Raw genomic sequence first — 22,972 nt, 5'->3', positions numbered from 1 at the left:
TGTGATACATCTCTTGTCAAGTAAACTTTGTGTTATTTGTCACAGCAGCTGTACGGCTCAGCTTTAGACCATATCCATGTGAGAGCAGGTATTTGGACATAGCCTCAAATGCTGGGAGCAAAAGTCAGTTACGATATGCATGAATGCCCACAGGAGGGAATTCATGGCAGAGAGCACTGTGGGGCAACTGCTTCTGTTTTGATTAGCTCCTTCCTTCCTTTGTTTTAAGCCATGCTTCTAACTGCAGAATTTAAGCAACAAAATCATAATATTATATTACAATATTGGTATAATATTGGTATTTTTATGCTTCTCAATTCATGGTTTCAAAGTACTCTGTGAATATTACATGCTATTCTTTATGTAACCATTCTAAATATTATTGGAAGTACTATTGTTCTCATTTTCCAGATCAAAAATTTAAAATTTATTGAAAAAAAAAATAGAGCAAACCATGAGCTCCCTTATTCCTTCCTTACCACACAAATCTCCATGTGCTGTTGTTTGAATTGTAGTGCTACAGGAAAGCCTTAAGCCACAGAAAAGCACTTTGGAAAACAACTGGTTTAATGTAGCAATGTTACCATGTATCATCATAATAAAACCCATACTGATCTATACAAGAGTAATTTATGTCCCCAGTGTGGCAGTTTTTGTTTTATCTTTTTTTTTTTTTTTTTCCCCACTAAATAGCCAATGAAACCAGAAGACAATTGTATTTTGGATGACTGCTCCATTTTAGAAGCTGTTCTCGATTGATTTTGGCACTGTCCTATATTTATATAATTATCGTCCCAGATTTCTGCCAGGGACTTGAAAGTTTAGTCACCTGGTTAACAGGCTTAGCTTGCCTGCAGCAACAAGAGACAAGTGAGTCAGCATCGTGTCACTTGTTCTGTACTGAAGCGAAGAGTAAAGGATACAGATTCTTTTTACATCCTTTCACAGCCAGGGTCACGGGGCTAAGTTTTTAAACACGATGTAAAGTAAACATGAGTGAATAAAGGGAAGCGATTCCATGTGAATGATTCCAGCTCAAAGAGGAGATTTTAACACAGCGGTTCTATTCTCAAAGACAAATCTCTAGAGGTTTTCAAATGTATTTCAATTATACATGTAAAAATAGAATTTATAAATTAGATAAATAGTTTTTATGGCCATTTACCTCTTCTTTCACCCATGAGCATTCTTGCTCCTACAGTTCTTGTACACAAAAAGATAAAACAAGGCAAATAAAATTATAGGTCAGATTCTGTAATTGTAAGTCATGCCTTATATTCACGTACAGTTTTCCTGGGTTAGTTTTCAGGACGAGGCTATAGTGCATATATCTTTGTTGTCAAGTGTCTTGTTTTTATACTATATACTGACCTTAGAATAACTGTCTTGTTTTTATAGAAGTTTGCTGAGTACCGTATGTGAGATTTATAAACAGAGGTCCATAGTCTGATTATTATCTAAGGTTAGAAGTTTACTTTTTTTTCCCCTCTTTTCCCTCTCACTTTTAGTGCAGAATAGGATGGATAGAAAATCCATCCAAAATTTCTGCTTCTTCCCACCATCGCAGGAAATATTAAGTGACTTAAAAGGGTCAGGTAGAAATGGGCTTGTGGTTAATGTTGCCAAAGTAGATGGGCAACTGTATCAGTTCCAAATCGCTTTTGGCTGCCATCCTTATATATTTTCTGGCTATGCCAAAATTTGGAACAACCTTCTTATGTTTCCTCTATTATGCCTCTTAAAAATTCCCTTTGCACTTCTATTGACATCTAAAAGAATTACTTCAATTGCCCACTTAAACATTGGTCTAGATACACAGTAATATATATTGTATGCAGTTACAGAATTTAGTTGAAAAGAAATTGAAAAATTTAAATGATCGAACTGAAGACTCCTTAGTTTTCCTATCACGTAGCTATGCAGCAATTTGTAACACTTCAGGTGACTATTTCTTGAATGTGAAACACATACTTGTACAAACATGTTCCTACTTGGTTTATTCAGGAGAAGTGCAGACTCGTTTTTTGGCCAAGGTATTGCGAGATTTGTGTTTCTACTAACTCACTTGGTGGTTCACTTTCAAATCTGCTTTTATTCTTTATTTTTTCCTCTTACAGTTCTGTAGTTTTTAATGGAAATGGAAGGAAAACACGTTATAGGTACAAACGAAGGTGGACTTCTAGAGCTACAGACAATAGGCACAGGGTAAATGCATACAACTCACAGAAGTGATATCAAGCCCTTGACACAGTTGAGGGACATTACTACAGTACTGGGATATCAAAATATTTCCTCAGAATTTAATTAAGAAATTCTGTGTGGGGTTAATCTAGTTTCTGTAATAGTATTATTTTACCACCGTGTGAATTCAGTTGGGATGTTGCTTCACGTGTAGCTTTTATAAGACTTCAATTACCATTCCAGATAAGAAGCCAAAAGTACACAACAAAACATCCTGATAGACAAGAGTGTAAAGAAACAAATGAACGCATGTTCTCTAACCTTCTCCTAGCTGAGAATTCATCATTTTTGTATGAACTGCACTCTTGGAGTTATATGCCATTCTTCTGAAGGTTGAACAAGAGCACTTAGACGAGCCACATGAAACTGCTTCTTTACAGAAAGCAAGCTGTTCTGTGATCAGCAGGACTAAGGGATCTAATTTCACGCCTTCTTTCACCTGTACTCCCCAATAGCTCCCTTCCCTTAGTCCTTATCAGTCCTTATCTCTTTACTGGGCATGTCAGTGTAGCTGCTTTAGACCTAGCTGTTGATCAGCCAATACGTATTCTGCTTCATTAGCAACTGTGCAGTGTTGGATGGGTGGCTAGAGGGGCTTAGAGAGGACAAAGAGCTGAGTTTAGAAACAGGAGCTCCCTGGGGCTTTTGCTGGGTTTGATGAGGTTTTGGGGGGTTTTGGTCACATCCCTGATTGCTATGAGTCTGGTAGAATCTTTTTCTTCCTGTCAACTTTGCTTAAGAGGATTCAGAGTTCAAAAGTGTTACATTTGTGGAGATGAACAAATGGTCAGATAGACAAACAGACATTGTGGTGACCTTAAGAAAGAGGGAATGTTTTCCAACTGCCTCCTTTATACGTGAAATTATTACTGAGCCTTTAATATTTATTTATGTATTGGCATTATCAGTATAATAATACTAAATGACTTTTATTTCACAAACAAACGCCTTACAGATTATGTCCTGTGTTTTTCCTTTTAAGAGAATATTATCATCTTCTTTATGAATGGTTTTGATGTTTTAGTGAACATTTAGAACTTCCCCGCTTGGAACGTGTGGTCTTCTCAATCATTCTTATAAATTCGTGGATTTCTCTTGTGTTCTCAGTTTACAAAAAAAAAAAAAAAAAGAAGAAAGCCTTAGCTTCTCTCTTAGATGGAATATTAAAGCACACACAGTCTGCTGCAGTGACATCTAAACTTTTGAACTGCAATTTTTATTATTTTGCTCTTTCAGGAGAGCACCTGATTTTATAGAATTGATAGCAACAGTTTACCATGTCCTAATGTCCTTTGGGAACAGTGGTGTGCTCAGACAGATGAGGAGTCCTCTGAGTTTATGAGAACACAGTCACAGTCTAGCTTTGGAAATTCGTCTTTGTGCCACCAGTGTTTTTCAAATTCTGTAGAAATGTCTTTGGGTACTCAATATACTCTCCCAAAAATGGAAGGCATAAACAATTGTGATTTTTAACATTTTCTCAACATTATTTCACTAGTAGCTCAGTTTCACTGTAGCATTGCCTCAGAATCTCAGTTTTATTACAGGTTAGAGCTATGTAAATTCTTCTCTGTGCGAATGGAGTCATCTATCTAAAAGGGTGTGAGCTGAATCCAGCTTCTGAGCACTCTTCTGCTAATAAAGAAATCCCTCTGCACACTACCATTTTACCATCAGGCTACGAAGCCACATTTATAAATCCCTGTGCAAGAGAATGAAATTATTACTGGCTATTGATTGCAAGGCTATTAGAGCCTTAATAATAACTTTCAGTTCAGCATTTCCTTCCCTTTACCTCTGATATCTTTGAGCTATGCACCATAAAGGACAATCAATACTGCCAATATCAGACCATTTTGCTGTAATTTCTAAAAAATTTAAATGAAGAAGTATCAAATAAGTAGTGTTTGGTCATTATGTCTTGAAAATGTAAAGCAATTAAAGAACTATTGGCCGGTTAATATGTGTATTTTTCTATTTGTGTGTGTATGTATATATACTTTATGTGTATATAATAACATGTTTCTTATTTTATATGGTGAGTCTACTTCTGCTCCCTTGAATATCAGTAGGAATTTTGCTAGAATGTTCTTTCCTAAATGATTATGTATCTCGTTAAGCTCCGACTGAGAAGTAAGGCCTCTCGTACTTGCAAAAGCCTTGATGTGCAGCAACGAAACGTTGCAGCCAAAATAACTGACTTTATTCTCTTGGCCTGGTATGAGAGAAGCAGCATTATATAGTCCTGTAGACAGTTATGTTACTTCATTGGAATTTATTATTTTCCTATAATGGACTTCAGGATTTTTGAGCTAAAATAGTTACAGGTAACATTGCCATGTTCAGAGCATTGCCATCTATATAATGTATATATCTATGGCTGTGAAAGTTAATGAGGAAGAAAACTGCAATATGTTGTCTGATATAATGCCAAGATGCTGTACTCAGTCAGATTCAATTGTCCTTTTTTTGTCTGAGTGCTGTTTACTTGGGTAATAAGTATGAAGCAGGAATAACTAGTACTCAACACAAGCAACACAGAAATTTCAGTCTCGTGGTTCGTTAAAAGAATCTTGATATGTAGGCACTGCAATCTGCAATGCAAGCCAACCAGTATTCTCATTTACCTTCTTTTTTATGTAACTGCCTGAATAAAGGCCCTTTAAAAGATGAAACTGCCCTGTAATACCTTTTTATTTTCTATAATCTGGCATTTTTGAGAACTGTAACCTTTCTTTTAAAATCTTATAATGGAAATACATAATATCGTACTCATTGCACCACTTTAGCAATTACCTTTTCAGAAGCATGTATTTACAATATTCTTAAAGTCAAATGTCACAGTATAATCATGTTTCATACTCTTGAGCGTTTGATCCTGTGTACATCCTGCTGTGAATCCATCAGAGAAATACTACCAGCATGGACTGATTGATCCATATATGTATCCAAAAACTTGTCTTGGACCTTGCTGAAGGTGTAAGGGTACACTTGTCATTGGGAAGATTCTGGACCATTCAGCATTGGCCAGTTAACTTCAGCTGTGAAGTGTGTCTGTGGCTTTTGGCTTGCAGACATCGTAGTGCCACATGATTCTAAATGCAAGATCCTCCTTCAATTTTGGCAGAAGCAACTGAGGGCAACTTGCACCCCCAGCACAAGTGGCATGGTAGTGCTTGCCTGGGGTCTGCGGAGCACTTGCACAGTGCTCAGTCGATGGAAGAACAGAGAAAAGGGTTGTATAGGAACCAAAGGCAGCAACAGTCACGGATGCTCTTACTCAGCTGGGAGCTCATGTGAACGGAGCACGGTTCAAAGCACCTGAGCTGCAAATGGGTCATTGCTTCACACCAGTGTCTGGCTCCCAAAGCAAAGAGCTGGCAAGCTCTGGAGAGTTGAATGCTCTTCTCTAGAAAATGCCTTTCTGAATCAGGGTAGTTAAAAGAAAGGCTACACAGATTCAGGCTAAACCAATACTCCAGTGGCAGCTCTGTGGCCAAGGCAGTCCTTGTTCTTGCAAGCTGTGTAGTATCAGTGCTCCTTCACTTGGTTTCTCAGCACAGACCTCATGGCTTGAGACAGAGGAACACCAAAGCTCTACACTTGTCTGGGTGCATTCCACGGCATGGGATTTAGATGTGCACCTTCAGAATGTCCTTCAGAAACTTGCCCACTTACATAAAACAAAGGAAAGAATGTCCAAAGAAAGTTGGTGTTTCCAAAAGAATAGGGAATTGGTACGATTGGCCTGAACGTGTCCTTTTTTGCCACAATTTTTGAGCACATAGCACAGTAATTTATTGTTTAAAATTAAATATCCTTTCCTAAATTCTCTTGGAGAGCACTTGCCAGTCCCGAAAGCCATCCATCTTCCTATAGGCAGCCACTATATTTCTGCACCAGAGCCCGTTCTGCAAGGCACATCTCTGTACTTTATTTTTTGTGCTAACGTAGGTCTTTGCTATTTTTTCTTGAAGGCAATCAGTCCTCCAAAATATGCTGAAATAGTTCTGCAAATGAATTCTTTCTTAGTATGTTTGAGAATCACCACAGTAGGCAAAAGCATTTGAAGAGAAACTGCTCTCAAAATAGCTCAATTAAGAATACTAAAGAAATGGTACTTACCTATACAGTAACTACAGTCCTTCAAAATGGATTATCCTTGTAGATTTTCCACTAAGTAGCCACCTTTCTCACTTTTTTTCTTTGTTTTCTTTTTCTTCTTTTTTTTTTTTCCGGTTGTGGTTTTTTTGTGTTTTTTTTTTTTTTTTGTTATTTCCTATATTCTGGAGAGAATCTAAAGTAAAAATAAATATTCAGAGTGGTAGTGGCTTCTGCACTTTTTTTGTGTTCTTGGTGAGATAAATCCGCTTATGTGTTCGTGGATGGAGTGGGTACTGCTGGCAACAATTCCCATGTCTCAGGCCCACCCGTGTAACAAGGCACAAAGGGGCTGCTCGTCTTGGAGGACCCCCAGGTACTGTACTGAGAAATAACTTCTCCTCAGCATTAATCTGAACCACTGGGAGGATAGTTTAGAATTCATTTACATGTATACTGTTTCACTGAAAAATTGCTGGAAATCTTGCCATGTGGTTGAAAAACGTCCAGTACAGAGGGTATTCAAATACATGTTTTCCTGTCTTTGATATTTTCGGAGGATATATGCAGTATTTCTCATACAGTGCTTGCATAGTTCCTTTTGCTTCTTCAGTCACAACGTGGTTTTTACAACATGGTTCTTTGTCTTCTCTTCGTAGGCATTTCCTATTTAAACATGGATCTGGGTCTTCAGCTATCTTCAGCGCAGCCAGTCAGAACTATCCTTTAACATCCAATACTGTTTACTCTCCACCTCCTAGGCCTCTTCCTAGAAGTACCTTTTCTAGACCTGCCTTCACTTTTAACAAACCTTACAGGTGTTGCAACTGGAAGTGCACTGCTTTGAGTGCGACCGCGATTACGGTTACCCTGGCGTTGTTGCTAGCCTATGTGATCGGTAAGCCTCTCCTGCTTTTCCGTGCTGAATTGTTCTTTACCTTTTCTCTCCTGTTGTCTCGCTTGCTTTTACACTCGTACAAATCATGTTTTACTACTAATGTTTGCCGTCGGGTGCTTTGTAAGTTCTGGTGAGCAAAATGCTAGGTTGGCCAGAGGTTGAATACAACGAGGAATTCTCATTAACTTTCTACTCTGTTAACCTTGATACTGCCTAATAGAGGAAGAAATATTATTCAAGATGACATGTTTATACTAGCAGAGGACTCCTACTGATTTTAATTGCTGTGATATTTTTATTAAATTAAACATTTGATTTTCATATTAAGCCTTACAACATTGTTGCTCTTAGACAATTATTCAGGAAAACGCTGATAACTCTTAATTTTATTTTGCCTTGCTACCTTTATTTCATTTCTTCAGTCTGATCACAATTTAAATCCCTCATTTTTTTCCCCTCTTAATTTTTATATCATTGGCTGAAATGACAGCTGGCTCTAAAAATATGTACTATTTTACACGATGTTTTCTAAGATGTATTTTGCCGTCTCTATTGAATTTATATTTCAGAAAAACGTTGTATAGATTGAAGTGCAGCTACTTAATTTCAAACTCACCTTTGTAAGTACCCAATTTTGCAATTTTGTTGTGATGGATTGGCAGGATTTATCAAAGTAGCTAGAAACACCTTCCTTTTTTTTTTTTTGAACATTGGAGATGGACTTGGAGTCAGTGTGATTACAATCATATATGGGAGAGCAAGTCTTACACCAGTGACATTTGAGCTGAACATTAATTATCACATTGGCTCTTCAATCTGAATTGAAAATATTACGAAACATTCATTCTGTAGAATCTTAGAATGCGACTGTGGCTTCTGTAAACATAGGGAAGTCTAATTAATTTTTGCTGTGTGATGCCCTTTCTCGCACGCACTCTTGGTTTGTTGATTTAGTTGCCAGTTCTTGGGTGGCCAAGAGCCAGGGTATCCCCAACATCTTACATCTTGAATGGGAATAACTCTGGGTTTGCCTGAAAGTGGTTTGCACTTGGTAAAACGTGGACAGGGATACAAGTACAGGTACCATCAAATCAATAAGTGGCCACTGCTTTTCTGTATTCTCTCAATAAATGTCTTTATAGTGAAAATTACCATAATTTCAGTCATTTTTATCTTCCACTGTTTTTTTTTTTGTTCCATAGTGGCAAAGTTCTGGTTACTGTCAGTGAGATGCTCATCAGGAGGGATTTTTTCTAACATCCTCATCTAATGCAGATGGAAAAGCAGATTTGATCATTTCTGGTGTACGATTATTTGAAAGCACCTGAGGATCTAGTAAGCTACATTAATTGCAGATTTACATAACAGCTGGTGAGCATATGCCCTCAGTTAGGACTGGCTGTATAATTTTTGCAGCCTCATCTGTTTGCTACACATATATCCCACCCACACCATTTCAATTTTTATCTGGATGAAGCACTGTCTGTTTCATCTCTGCTTAGATTTCAGTCTGCCACTGAAAATTTTTTAACTTTCTGGAGATATACTGCTGCATGTCATCAGCCTGAGAAGGCTGTGAGTGCTCCCTGTCACTATAAATTGAAAAGCTCTCTCTGAATTTCCTGTAGATGTGTATGTGTATATCTTAACCTGGTAACATAAAGGTGTAACGTGTTTTCTTTAGTTGGGCAGAACTAGGTAAAATGAAAATGGCTTTGTATTTTATTAATATTTCCAGTTATGTTTTCTATAGCAAAATGTAAATCTCTGAACTATGAATCCTAATTCAGAAAATTTTCCAAGATGCCATTATTTGTTCTTGTACGCCCCAGAAATTTTTCAGTTGCTTAAGCTTCCCTACAGATTCAGGTAGTGTTAGTTCGCTTATTCCAAATTAGTAATATTCATGCTGCCCATTTCTGGTTGGTTAAATATGTAAATAAGTTCATGGTCTGTTCTTATGAGTCAGGTACCTTAGTTCTTTCTCTTTTGTTAGGAATGAATAATAGCATATAAACTATCTTCAAAGGTCACTTGCTCTGTAGGGTTTCATATTTGCATATCTTTTCATGTCAAATATTTAAATGTGCATGTTTTAAATAAGAGTAGTTGAATACACAAAATCAGACTGTATGTAACACCCTGAAGATAAAATTCACTTTGCTCACATTTCTTCAAAGAGAATTTCACATTCTCTTTGCTCACAATGATTCAGATCCCTCAGTCCTCACTCCAGGCAGGTTTTCTTCAAGTCAGAAAGACTCAGAGTCTGAGCAATGACTACAGACGTGGGCCCCATTGCAAAACAAAACTCATTTTAATTTCAGGATCAAACTTATTGTGGGATCAGCTAAGTGGTTGTTACTGGATGAATATGAGAGACTTTGTTAAGGCAAAATTATTTTCATCGTTGTATTTTGTGGCATAGTCTGCATTAGCTTACAATGAGCTATGATTTCAAGCCAAATGAATGTAGATCAAAATTTAACATTAAGCTTTTTCTTCCCCTTATCTGTTAACTTAAATGTACTTTCTCAAATATCTTGTACTGCCGTTAGAGGCATGAGCTACACGTTAAATGTTCAAAATAGGCTAAAATCTCAACCTCTAGTCAGAACATTCCCAAAGCCTTGGAAACCCGAAGCTTATTCCAGATCAAAAATTTGCAAGTGGCTCTTATGTTTGTAACGAATTGAGACCTGTGCCAGAATGCTCTAAGCTGTGATTTCTTTTCAATCAAAAGGCAAAGTAGCAAAATGTTCTTGTTCTTTTATTTTTCAGTCTTTCCCTATTATCAGAGAGACTCAATAGAGAAGCTTTTGCTTGAGGACACGTACTTCTTCTGTATTTCTCTCCTTTGAACTACTAGTCAGTTAAATATTTTTTCTCCATGTTTCCACTTTTGGCCTATAATCACCATGTTTATTATTTGGTCCTTGCTGAAATAAATTTGACTATTATATGGACAGTAAGGAAATTATAGAACACTGTCAATGGTTGTGTAACAGCTCATTTATTGAAAATCTTTAGTCATAATATTTCGTTTATCAAGTAAAACACATATTTTCACTTCAGAAGGAGTAATTTCTGTAAATAGGTTCTAAGTCATAGTAGTTACTCTGAAAAAGCCTCGTTTCATAAAGTGGATGTTTAGTCTCCACACTGTAAACGTGTTGAATTATTTTCTATCGAATAAAGGCGTATATACTTTTATTTTTCTTCTGTACTTCGGTATATATTGAGAACTGGAGTGCTTTCATGGCAGTCTGGAACACGACTGATGAGTTTGCCCACAGAGCGGGCGGTAAGGCAGGTGAGCAATTGGGGCACCCACCAGCAAGGTGACATTGGTGCATGTTGAAGATGCGTTGGGGACTGCAGCAGCTTCAGCAGCGGCTTCTGAGAGCCCAACCAGGGCCACTTCCCGGGGAAGTGGGCAGAGCGTTTGGTTAAGGCAGGGTGAAACTGCTGGTGGAGTGAAAAGGGAAAACAAGGGATCTGCTCTTCAGATAGCAATGTGAAATGGGCAAAATCTGCCTGCTAGCAGTCTCTGTGTCTGGAGGGCATATGAGCTGTGTGTGTTTTAAAGATTTATGCAAATGAATACTCAAATTTATAAAATAAAAAAAAAAAAAAAAAAAGAAAAAATCTTGAGGGGGAAGTTTTAAAATCCAGTTGCCTTAAAGTTTGTCTATTTTTGATTGTAAAACAGATACTGGTAAATCCCTGGCTACGTGTTGAGATATATTTCTCTGGCTGAGGTGTTTGAAAGGACTGAGCTGGGTCCATGTCACCAGTCCAGGCTCAGATATTGACAGAGATGGCACTGGCAAAGGGACAGTGCGGAAAAGAAAACTGAAATTTCTCTAACGCTTTTTAAATAGTTTATTTTGTCTGGTAAATTAAGATGAGGACTAGCAGATTCTGTGTACATGCTGATGTCCAAAGGCTATAACATAGATTTCCAAATTATCACGTGAAAGGCAAGAAGGTATCTGTTTGATTCAATGCAGTCAATAGGTGTGTCTTTCTGTTCATCTGTTGGTCTGTGTTGCTATAAGGAGTATTAAGTAGGCTACCATTGTGGGATGGTATAGTAAATAGTCTCTTTTTTTAATCTCATTGTAATAAAAACCTAAGAAGCCATTAACAGTTAAAGAAGAAATTTGACCAAAAAAAAATAAGAGTGAACAAGGCAAATACAAGTGATAGGATAAGAAATATAGTGTTTTTTTCTGTAATTTTTCAGCACCACGCCATTTGCTTTTAAGTACAACATGATGTTTGATGGGGCTGCTCATCTAGTCAGTTATTTTTAGCCCGTTAGTAAGTAGGATTTTTCTTCCATGATACCTTACCATTTTATCAGCAGCTGATTTGGACTTGCAAATCACTGGTCGTATTGATCAAAGGTGCTGAACTCCTACGGTTCCTATTGATTTCAGCAGGAGATGCAAATGTTCAGTGCCTCTGAAAATTGCATCCCATGTTCTTAGATTTAACCATCCCTGACTACAAAATGACTATTTTATATACAAATGAATTCTCAAGTATGAATATGAAGTTGTCCCTATCCTTCATGATATTATCACTATTTATGAGTATGCACTGGAGATGGGTGTTGAGTCTTAAATTATATTCATACAGAGGGTGAGGAAATTAAAACCTCTCTGCTGTCTGCCATCGTGACCTGTCATTTCTCACACTGCGCAGATGTAGAGGAGTGATGGTTTCAACATTGGGAAAGGCCAGGCCAAATATTAAGGACAATGTATCTCAGTGCGTAGATATATAATATTGGTTGTGTAGCTTTATACAATATAAAATAGAAATCCTTACCTCTGAGAACTAGAAAACCTGCAGAGAAGGGTCAAGGGGAAAATATGCTGATTTTACACTGAAGAATATCATGGGATAGTAAACATTGCTAAATGTTTCAGGTATGCCTAAAAGCTGTGATGCAGTTGTGCAGCTCTGAGATGTCGTTGAACTCCTTAGTGGGATAGATAACTCTCCCTGAGAGGTGCATCAGGGTTTCACAGCTGGAAATCATGGTGTCTCTTTTCTCTGAGCCTGAGTCTTGCTGATGAACTTGGTATTGTCACAAATCTTTGAGGAAGCTGAGGAGAAAGCTTGACGACATTGTACTGTTGTGTAAGATTAGGTTTTGTTTGTTCCTAAGTCTCATATGACTTAGTAATGAAAAATAAAACTAGGCTAGTCATTATACATCCCAGTAGGAAGAATGCAGAAGAAGAGGGGATATTTCTATTCTCAGGTATAAAAATATGTTAGGCATAAAGAGAAGACTGCATGAGAAAGAGGAAAATGCTTGAGAGTTAAGACGGCTATAAAAAATATATAGAAAAATCCTTATGGCCATATGGACATATATGGTCCAAAGTAACTTATCACTTCAATATTGATTTGAAAAAAAAAAATTAAAACTGAATGAAATATTAACAGTCTCAAATTTTCAAATTTGGTTAAAGCGTTTCATTCACAAAATGGGCTTACAAAAGAAGAGCACCCCTTCTGTAGGTCAGGATCAGAACTTTGATTCTGACTCTTCTTTGTGTTCAAGTATGTTCCCATTGCTTCACCTTTACAGCACCCAACTGGAACTGAGGCACTGATGCACCCATGGCTTCATGCCATGGTGAAATGCAGTTTTATAAGCAGAACCTGCTAGCAGTTATAGAAAATAAATACTTTTCTGGCACTTGGTCAGAGCAGGTGCAGAAAGAATAGTCAGCTGCTGATATACGTTCTGCTACAGCTCTTCTAAAGTCTAGGCTTCAGGGGGATGATCTACTGAGATTTTGTAAAATAACTGGAAACAGCAGAGAAAGCTAAACAAAAGCCTTTAGTGGAGGTCAGCAATTTGGAGAGACTTTGCATTTGTAGGATTTTTGTCCTCTGAAGTTCGTCTTGTGAGTTGTTAAGTACTTACTGCACAGGACTTTTTTGACATCTCCTCGCTGCTGAGAGTCTCTTTTGCACTGGAGCCAAGCCTCTTATTCATATTCTGCCAAACGTGTAGCACAGGAGTTGACAAGCTGTGCTTACACAGAAGGTAGATAAGAATAAATTAAATTAGATCATTGGCTTCATAGCAGATGGCGGGTTAATCCAGTTTACCAAGCGAGTTTTGAAAAAAATTGCTTATATATTTGTGAATATTTACTTGAGTATGCTGCAGAATTGCGGGGACTGAATTAGTTTATCTGGAAGTGTCAGTTTGTTTTATTTAAATGGTGAACAAAATAAGCAATTTGGCCATTTACTTCAGAGGTAAAGACCCAAACTTTGGTTCAGAACAGGGTCCAACCGGTTTCAGTTACAGCAGTAATGCGGAGCAACCAGAAACCTGCCTCTGGATAGAGAAAATCCCTTAGGCACCATAAAGTCAGACTAGCTTTTCATGTCTTTGTTCTGGGAAGGAAATTTATGGGAAGGGTAGAAGATATAGGCCTTTAATTTATCTTCTTCTGCAAGAGATCTGGTTTATACCTAATAATTATTTTTTACCTAAGAAGCATAATAAATTAGCCAAGAAAAGCTCTGTACTATGAGTAGAATCTTCTGTATTTGAGAGAGTTCGTTCGTTTAAAGTTACCCTGAGCATCTCCACCATGCAGCCTGGCCAGGGCAGGGTGACTGAGGAAGAAGCTGAGTTTCACTATAATCCTGTGGCATTCCCCAGTCTCTTTAGCCCCAGAGGCTACAGTTTCCTCCAAATTTAGCATCTGCAATAACATTCGTAATGCATGTTGTGGGGAAAAAAAAAAAAAAGTGTATGTCCACTTTGACTTAAACAGGGCTATGTAATAAAATATAAATGAAATACAGGTATGGTGGTATCCATCCTACAAGCTCTATCTCCAGTCATTATGTAAAGGTCAAATTTTGCCTTCGGATATGTTTGCCTGCCTCCAGATCACCCCAGTGAAAGCAGTGTACAACTCTGCTTGTGGCAGAATGCAACTTGTAAATAACACAGAGCAAAGTAATAATGTGATGGTAGAGGGGGGAATCTACTGGAGGTTCAAGCAAGCCAAGAAAGAATATCTTTTCAGATGAGCTTTGCAGTAGGATGGAAGAACCAAGAACACAGAGAAATCAAGTTGGAAGGTCAAGAATGCCAGGTAAAGAGGCACGGTTGCTACCAGCAGGGAGAATATTGGCACTGAATTTTTAGAGAAGAGGTTCAGTTAGGCCAAGATGGGGGGATATTATGGGCTGATGCTCCTGGTGATTCACCGCAGCCGCTACTAATGTGAAGTATGGATTTTCCATTTGTGAAGCATACTGATGCTGCCAACAATCTGTTTAATCTCCACTTGCCTGGTGGTCCTTCGTCTTTGCTTGAAACGGTAGCAGTTCACCCATCACCTTATGCACCCAACCAGTAGCTGAGGTATTTTAGGTGCTGCAAAATACAGGATGTCTGACTACAGAATTTTTTGTGCAATGCCAGGCAGGCAAAGCCAAAGCAGCTTTTGCCTTTCCTGTAATACCAGTGTAGTCATCAAACCTCAAAAGCTGGTTTTTGTGTTCTGTGGGAACTTGAGCTACATCCAATAATGCATCTTTAGTCATAATGGTGGAGTTTGGTACTGTCAGCCGACAGCCCTCAAAAGTACTGCAGTCAAGACCTTTTTGTCTAAACATCAGTCTGGAAGGCTGAACTTTGAAGAAAGGGCAGAGACCTTTATCAGAAAGTGAATCTCCCTCCTTTTTCCCCAGCCTTGTCCTGAGTTGAACAGAGTAATGGTGTCACTTTCTACTTGGTCTGTGGAGTAGGGTCTTATGCCTGGGCACTACACACGGGAAATACAGCTGAGAATCTTACAAATGCATTTATGCTGTGGGAAATGACGTTGTGGGCCACTGTTGAATTCCACAGCATTTTCTGTGCCCCTTTGTTTAAAAAGGGAAAAACAAAAGCCAGAAATCCGCTAGAAAAAATCAAAGAGAGTATGACTCAAAAGAGAAATTCTTTTGAGCTTTTCAATGAAATTCAGTATGTGCCTACTTATTTCCAAAGAGATTTGAGAGAGAGAGATTTGAAAGTTTTATTTAATCTTATTTGGTGAAATATCTGTATATTTAAAACATGATGTACATATGTTGTAAGAAACACGGGCTTTGTAGGAATTATGTATACCCTAGGCAAAAGAAAAGTATCACAGAAAATGAAGAGGAAAGGTAGGGCTCTGTGTCTACTAAATAAACATTTATTATTCCCTGTAGTTAACTTCTGAAAAAGGTATCTCTAAGAATTAATGGCTTCACTGGTGTACGTGGTCTGGTTATTACCAGAGTGATACCTGCATCTGAAGGTAATTTCTCAAGAGCTATAGTTAATGTAATGAAAATCGGATTGATTTTAAGATTGCAAGATGACCGGGCTTCTGCAGTGATAGAAGTCTTTCAGTTTCATTCAAGTAGATCTTATTTTCATAGCAATGTGCTTTGTTGTTCAAACACTCGCTCTTGCACATTGTTTAATGTGAAGCTGGTCTACTAGTATCTACTATCTACTAGTATCCCATGTCATCTCCCGCAGACTAGAAGTCCAAGGCTGGAGGTGACCATCATCTCTACAAAGCAGTTGGTCTTTCTCAGGGAAGAAACTGATGGTCAAGCAGACATACAAATGGTTTTGCTAGCTTGCCAAGCTTTGGCACGAACTATAAAAACAACGGTGCTTCCCCAGCCTGAAGGAAGACAAAGCAAATGATTCAAATTGATGCAAATGGATGACAAAACACATAGTGTATGTAATCTGGAAAAGACACAGGAAGGAAAAAGGTGTATTCCATGTTCAGTCCTTGCTTTGTGACGTACCCTCTACCACATGTGCAAATGCTATGTTAGGAAATGAATAGTAGCAACAATGGAAATAGTTGAATAGTAAGAAAGCAATTAGATTATATTCATATTTCTGCAAACACTAAAAGCTTCTTGATATGTGCAGTTATGTTTTGCATCTAGTGTTGATCTGTTTCAAGTGCTGATATAGTTATTTACATTCATATAAATGAAATGTACATTCATTAGTTATCAGTTCCATTGAACTTTGTTCCTTTTTGTTGTTACTAATTCTTTAAATCGTAATAATGTCCAGAAGCTCAAGTGAGGAGCAAGAGCCGCCTGCTCTAGAGATGGCATGTTGGTTTTTGTTGTACCTTCTGTAACATAGAAGTGATGTCTTGCATTAATAAGCTCAAAGATCAGAGCTCAGGTCTGTGTCATCTGACTGCAAGACCCTTTTTAAAGTAGTAGCATGGTCCCTTGATGATTTCAAGTCCATGGAATATGAAGCAATCCAGGCAAGTCTCTGGCTTGAGATCTCACTACTAAGGCTGGAGTAAGCTTCTAGTACCTCTTCTGGGGAATGGGAATTTGCTGTCTGGTGATGTGTCTCCAGAGCCCAGATCTGATGGCGAAGCATGGTTTGAAAATTCAGTAAATTTGGCTTTCTTCTCCTGGAGCCAATATACAAAAGATAAATATGTCACAAATACTGTCACCTCACTAATTTGATGGAAATGCTCTCATTTGCTTGATTTGGATCATGTATCTGTGACTGGGTGATCCAGGAGTACACAGATCTGGAATTAATGATTGCAGGTTGGCAGCTTTGCATTCCTGTGGCAGTTTTGGCAAGCCCTTGCCAGGAACCCATTGAAGGCGTGAGCTTTTCAGCATGCAGGAGAGGCTTGTGAGCGAACACATCGAGAATAGATAATAGACTCTAGGCTTCCTCTTTGCATTGAGGTTTTTTTCTTTAAAGTATGTGCAAGTGCAAAAGAAGACAACGCACTTTCTACATGCAAGACCCATTCTAGATCACGCTTACTTCTCCTGAGGTTCTCTGAGATTCCTGCATGATTCAGGAAGAGGAAATATTTCTCCTTTTAGGCTCCCGCTGTGGGCAGATCCTACTCAGTGCAAATTGCTGCGTGTGGTTAAAGAGCCTGCTATTTGGGTTTTGCTCTTTATGTGACAATTTCAGCTCCTCTTGCGGGAGGGTATCCTCAATCCATATTTTAGTGGATCATCAGTCCTCCCTGCTGAGTTACTGCAATGCTAAGGCAACCTCTTCCTTGGAAGAGTTTGCCCTCCTCAGCAAGACCTAGGTAATCGTCTAGAATGACTGCAGTACTATCATATTATGCTTAAAATAAGATCCTCTGTTGTTGTCTTTCTCCTACCATCCTTTGATGCCGCAGATCAGAAACAACAGAAAGGAAAGCAGAAAAAGTGAACGGCTGTGTCGGCAGCCCCGATGTGTGGTAATAAGGATAGTTTATAACTTCATAAAAGGATTAATTTAGTAGATTTCCCAGTGCATACATAAATAACAACTACATTTCTGTTAATACGTGTTGTAGAATAATTGCATATATTTTAGATCTGGAGCCAGTTTTTTTATCTGCGGTGTCATTCTGGAGTAAATCTATGGAGTCAGTGTTTTTATTAATGTTTAACCTAAGTGAAAAGATGTGGGAATGCAGCGGGCAGAGTTTCTCTTGGAACTGGATTGGAAAGGTGAGAAGTTTTACTTGGTGGCAGTGCTTTAATGAACAAACTTTGGGCTCTTTGACAGTTGAAAGCTGAGGGACAACATTGATGTAGCATTACAATCTGTCACAAAATACTAAATTCATTCCACTGTTATCCTTTTAATTGCAAGTATTTCCATTAATTGCTGTAGAAATTCATCACCCTGACCTGGCTGAGCTCCAAAAGAAAGTGTGGAAACTAATTAAACATTGAGTTTTAAGGTAAAACAGTAAATTGCTCATTAGACCTCTTGAAATTCTGATTTATTACTGACAAAACGAAGTAATACTGGACTTTGCAGAAACTGGGTCGTAGCATTCTTTCTTAGTCTGACTGAAGGTGCTGTACCTTAGACATCAATTCATTGGTCTTCGTTTTTTTGCAGCAGTGCACTTGTTTGGTTTAACCTGGCAACTACAGCCTGTTGAAGGGCAGCTATATGAAAATGGAGTTAGCAAAGGAAATAAAGGAACAGAATCCATGGATACTACTTACTCACCAATCGGAGGAAAAGTTTCTGATAAAACGGAAAAAAAAGGTATGTGTGAATGAGAAGAGAGACGCGTTAGGAATATATAAACATTACTGTGGTTCATATTCTGTATTTCCTACAGTTTGACAGTATTTTGAGTTCAGGTGCTGTCTTCTCTAGTAGAATTTTAAAACAGGTATCAAAAAGCCCATAACCAGGTTGTTTCTCTTAGCAGAACTCTCACTGAAATTAGCAACCGACCCAAGCCATTAGGAAGGTAGTGTTCAATAGCGAAATAATCGCCTTTCTTTTGTGAGAGAAGAGAGATTACAGCGTTTGGCTTCTGTCTTAAGACGGGGAGGTGAGACTGTGCTCGCTTTGTTCCCATCTGTGCAGAAGTCTTGATGCTCTGCCTGTCTTGCAGACCAAAGGCAAAGTGAAACCCTTTGTACTGACAGGTCAGAACATGCAGAAGGGTAGAAATCTTAATGCTTGTAAAGGCATCCTGTTCTTGAAGGTGTAAGCTAAAATACAGCATCCTGTCACATCCTAGCTGGTGAATCAGCCCGCAGGAACCTACTGAGGTTTCACAAAATGCCTGAGCCGGCCTGGCAGCTCCCTGCTGCCAGGGGCACGGTCCTGCTCTGCCCCGCGCCTTCCCCGCGCGTTCCCTGCGCCCCCCCGCCCGCTGGAGGGATTGTCTCGTGCACGACCAAGACACGTCGGTTTGCTATGGCAGCAGAAAATAGCTTTATTAAAAAACCCCAAATAGCCTTCTGCCATGTTAAGTGGCAGAACCAGCTCTTTTGAAGGGGCAGAGAAGTGCCAGAGCTGGCGTCGGAAAGGAGCGGACTACGCAGCCCGGAGCGTGAACCAGAGCAGCACTGTCTCCGAGATGTGCGATTCCTTTCTCTCGAGTCCTCTCATTTAATGTGACTACTACTACTTATTATTTATTATTTATTACTACTGCAGTAGTAGTTATAAGCTCTGGCCTGTGCTTCCCACTGACCACTATGGTGATGCTTTCCGACTTAAAGCAGGTGACCCTCCCCGTTCTTTTTATGATATCCAGAAAAAGGAGATAAATCAATTAGATCAAAGTGAATGGGAGTAGAATATGAACCCTAGTTCCAGTTGTTAGGAGGAAGGTAAAATTGTACAGAGAGCTCTGCAACCTTTGGAGATTTCCAGAGCTTTCAAATCTTGGAGCAGAGCAGTGATCTGATTTTGTGTATGCCAGGTAAGATCTATGACTGTAAATATGAAACAAGGTGGGACATTGTTGTACCAGTCCCTCCAGAAGGAAGATTACATCTCGCATCAATAGTCTTACCAATCGATGTGGCACAACTGGATAGATATCATATGAGATAAATGAGCATTAGAAATATATGTAAGGAGATGGTCATGTTGTTATCCATTATTTCATCCCTTAGAATGGATTGGTAGTGAATTGCAGTAAATGTGTTTTACACTCTTGTATTTTTGTCCTAGTGCACCATCTCAAATAGTTCTTCTGAACTGCATTAAATCATTTTGTCGATATATTATAGGTTTAATAAAAGCTCTTCCAAAGCATTTGGCTTCCAAAGGAGAATATGCAGGGAAAACATCAAAAATCTTAAAAATCAGGTGCTTGAGACCAGAGAAAAGAATATGTGGCTCAGTAGAAACTCAATGTAGTAGGTAAAAAAAACAAACCACCTGCTTTGGCCCAGGCAGTCCCAGTTCCTGTGCAGCTACACAATTGCCCCACAACACTGTAGCACGGAGGGCTGTGATAGCAGGGCCACTTCACTGGGGGCTTATCCAGCAGTTTGAGAGGTCAGTCTTGAATATATCTAGACTGTTGTCCCACCTGCCCCCTTTCACCTTTTGGGGGTAATCTGTAACCCAGGGTGTATGCTAACAGGAGCATACACTTGGGGAAAACAAGAAAAATCATATGGACCAGGCGTTAGTACATGCGTAGTCTGGCTGTGGCTAATTTCTACTGGTTTTATTTATTTCCATCACTTTTAATATATATCAGTAATTTTTTTTTTTCCCATTGCTTGTACCAAATTCTCCATGTGCTGGGGAGGAGGATTTGGAAACAGGCAACTCCTTTCACTACAGCAGGATACCACAGAAAATTGATGCTTTGCCTGTAAACTTGAAGCCTCTGATGTGATTTCACAGGGATAAATAACTACTGTCAGATATTGTGACCTCCCATTTTCCCAACTCAATGCAGCAGCAGAGAATGCTTTTCCAGACTTCGAAAGCATATATTTTAACTAATCTTTCAATGAAAATCAAGTTTACAAACCAGCAAGTCAGATTTCTTTAAGAAGTCATTTTATAACACACTGACCCTTGGCTCCGAGTTGACATTTTAATATGTAGTAATGTGATTAAAAACTCAGACATCCTATTGTTGCTGGTATTTACCAGGGGAGTACAAGAAGATTGATTGTTTCAGGATCAGTAATAATCAGCATATGGGTACTTTCTTGTGAAGATAATTGGCACCACGCTGTTCAGAGTTTTACTTTCTTGAAGCCAGAAGAAACCTGTGATTAGGAATCTATCTTCTGGTTTAGACTCGCAAGGAAAGTGTGCTTAGAGAGAATAGAGAAGACTTAATACCAGTTGGCAAGACTGGGAGCTGTACAGGGAATTGAATATAGATAATTAAATTATATTTTGTTGTAAGAAAGACGTTGTTATGAGAAAGTTGTTTTTAGAACAAGAACAGAACTTGTATTGCAACACTGTAATTTTAAAAATTTATTTTAGACTTTTTCAAGAAAAAGCAAGGAAGTATGCAAGGGTAGTCTGTGAATAAAGTATCTTCAGATGCCTTTTTTGTACAGCCAAATGCCTGCATAGTTCAATTAAGCATAGAATCAGAGCTAAATTCTATCAAGAAGGCACAGTGGCTCAGTGAATATGAAAACTTGCTCTTCAGACATGGCTCTTACAGTAACCTTGTCATCCTGTGTGGTTGTCTGAAAAAATAGCATTTGAAAGGTAGAGATGCCGCAACTGCATACTTTCAGTAGGTGGTAGATAATATTTGTATTTTCATGTTACCATTGTGAACAGCATATGCACTTCTTTCCTGTGTAATGAGATGAAAGTAAATCTAAGTGCATCTGTTTTTCTGAAGATTATGTAAAATTATTACTAAAGCAAAGTCACTGTCAGTCAAATGTAGAAAAACTGAGATGTATTGTTTTCAGCCTAGCAACACTAACGTGGTATTCGGCATAATTTGATAACGTAAATTACTCCCTGACTAAAGACAATGCTTTTTATTTACAAAAAAAAAGAAACAGACCTTCTCACTTCAACAAACTAAGAAGCAGTTACTATATTTTGAAGGACCTTGAACACTGACCAATAATGCCATTAACTTCAAAAATGATATTGTATCCTTGGCTTTTTGCGTAGTGCTCTATCGTCTTGTTATTTAATTACATTAATTACCATGTGTCAATATCACCAAAAAGTTCCTTAGTGTTTTACTTAACTCAGGGTAATTGCTTGCAAAGAATCATTAAGACTTAATATCTCTGGAATACTGGAAAAAGGGGAAAAGGGTTTTAATTTTACATCAGGCAAGTAGGATCTTGTATGGGTCGGGGTGGGAAGGGATCCACTTTCATTGCCCAACATAGAAAGTTTAATTCTCTTTTCAAAACTGAACATTCAAGATTTTTTCCGTGAAGCAAATCAGATAGAAGTAGTCACCTTGAACATTGTTAAAGCAGCAATTTGGAAATATTTTAACTCATGAACTAAGTAACAGGTGTATTTTTAGAGTATTAGATTACAAGTTCTGTGCTCCAAAAATAGATGCTTTTATGTAATGAGGTGTTAAAAGTCAGCTCCCAGTTCTTGCTGTAGGTTTGGTGACACAAAGCAGCCGTAAAGCTGGAAGACCAAGTACCCTGAGAATTGCTCCTGCCTTGTAAATTAAATATCTATTCATTAAGAATGCTAAGTACTTCCTACGCTAGTTAAAGCCTATGTAAGATCCCACGGAGGATCTTTGTTATTAGTACGTTCAGGAAAAAGCTGGCCCTAGCTTTGCTACTGCTGCTTTAATTTCCAATGGCAATTTATAAAATTTCATGTGCATTATGTTGCATTAGCTATTTATATGCATTATTGTAAAAGGTGAGGCTCCAGTCACTTTGATTGTTCCTCTTTATCCTTCACTGGCATACTGGAATGAAATGGAACATAAATGGATACGGCTGCTGAACTCAATCTTCCTTCTTCTCTTGGCTCTTCCTCCAATGCAGCATACTATCCTGCTTTTTTCCTAGTTGAGAAAAAGTATGGAAATGTGAGTTAGAGTTTTGCAAAACTTACAATGGAATTAGCTCAGATGTTAGCAGAACTGGGTCTGTGATGTACAGCATGTCAGGATGCTGATCACAGACAGGCTTTGAAATATACAAAGATGGTGATAGAAGCCAGCAAAGCAAGCCAGCTCCAATTTAGTTTGGCAATGACTTCTTTACGCATTCCATTTCCCTTTCTATTTCAGCTCTCTCATACCCATGTGTGAAGTTACATACTCTAGATGTCTGCAAATTTATTGTTAGGCATTACGAAATTATGCCAGTTTTCTCTTTAGATTGCCCGTCCCTATCCTCATGCCCCTGTTACACTTTCATGCAGAAAGT

General features: G+C 38.4%; 1 protein-coding gene across 5 annotated transcripts in view; it reads left to right on the top strand.

Annotated features, from left to right (window-relative positions):
• Window positions 1–22,972, top strand: part of TENM1 (teneurin transmembrane protein 1) — a 250,418-nt gene that overhangs the window by 95,216 nt on the left and 132,230 nt on the right. For 4 of the 5 annotated variants that reach the window (XM_009990362.2, XM_086619787.1, XM_009990360.2 and 1 more), the window contains 2 exons: window positions 7,002–7,240; window positions 18,201–18,353. In XM_009990362.2, coding sequence (XP_009988664.2) covers window positions 7,002–7,240; window positions 18,201–18,353 — 392 coding nt within the window. The remainder of the gene's footprint in view (window positions 1–7,001; window positions 7,241–18,200; window positions 18,354–22,972) is intronic. The other variant, XM_009990359.2, reaches the window with a different exon arrangement.

This window comes from Tauraco erythrolophus, chromosome 13 (assembly GCF_009769465.1).
Source record: "Tauraco erythrolophus isolate bTauEry1 chromosome 13, bTauEry1.pri, whole genome shotgun sequence".
NCBI lineage: Eukaryota > Metazoa > Chordata > Aves > Musophagiformes > Musophagidae > Tauraco > Tauraco erythrolophus.
The sequence above is the reverse complement of the archived record's forward strand: the minus strand, read 5'-3'. Positions and strand labels throughout refer to the sequence as shown.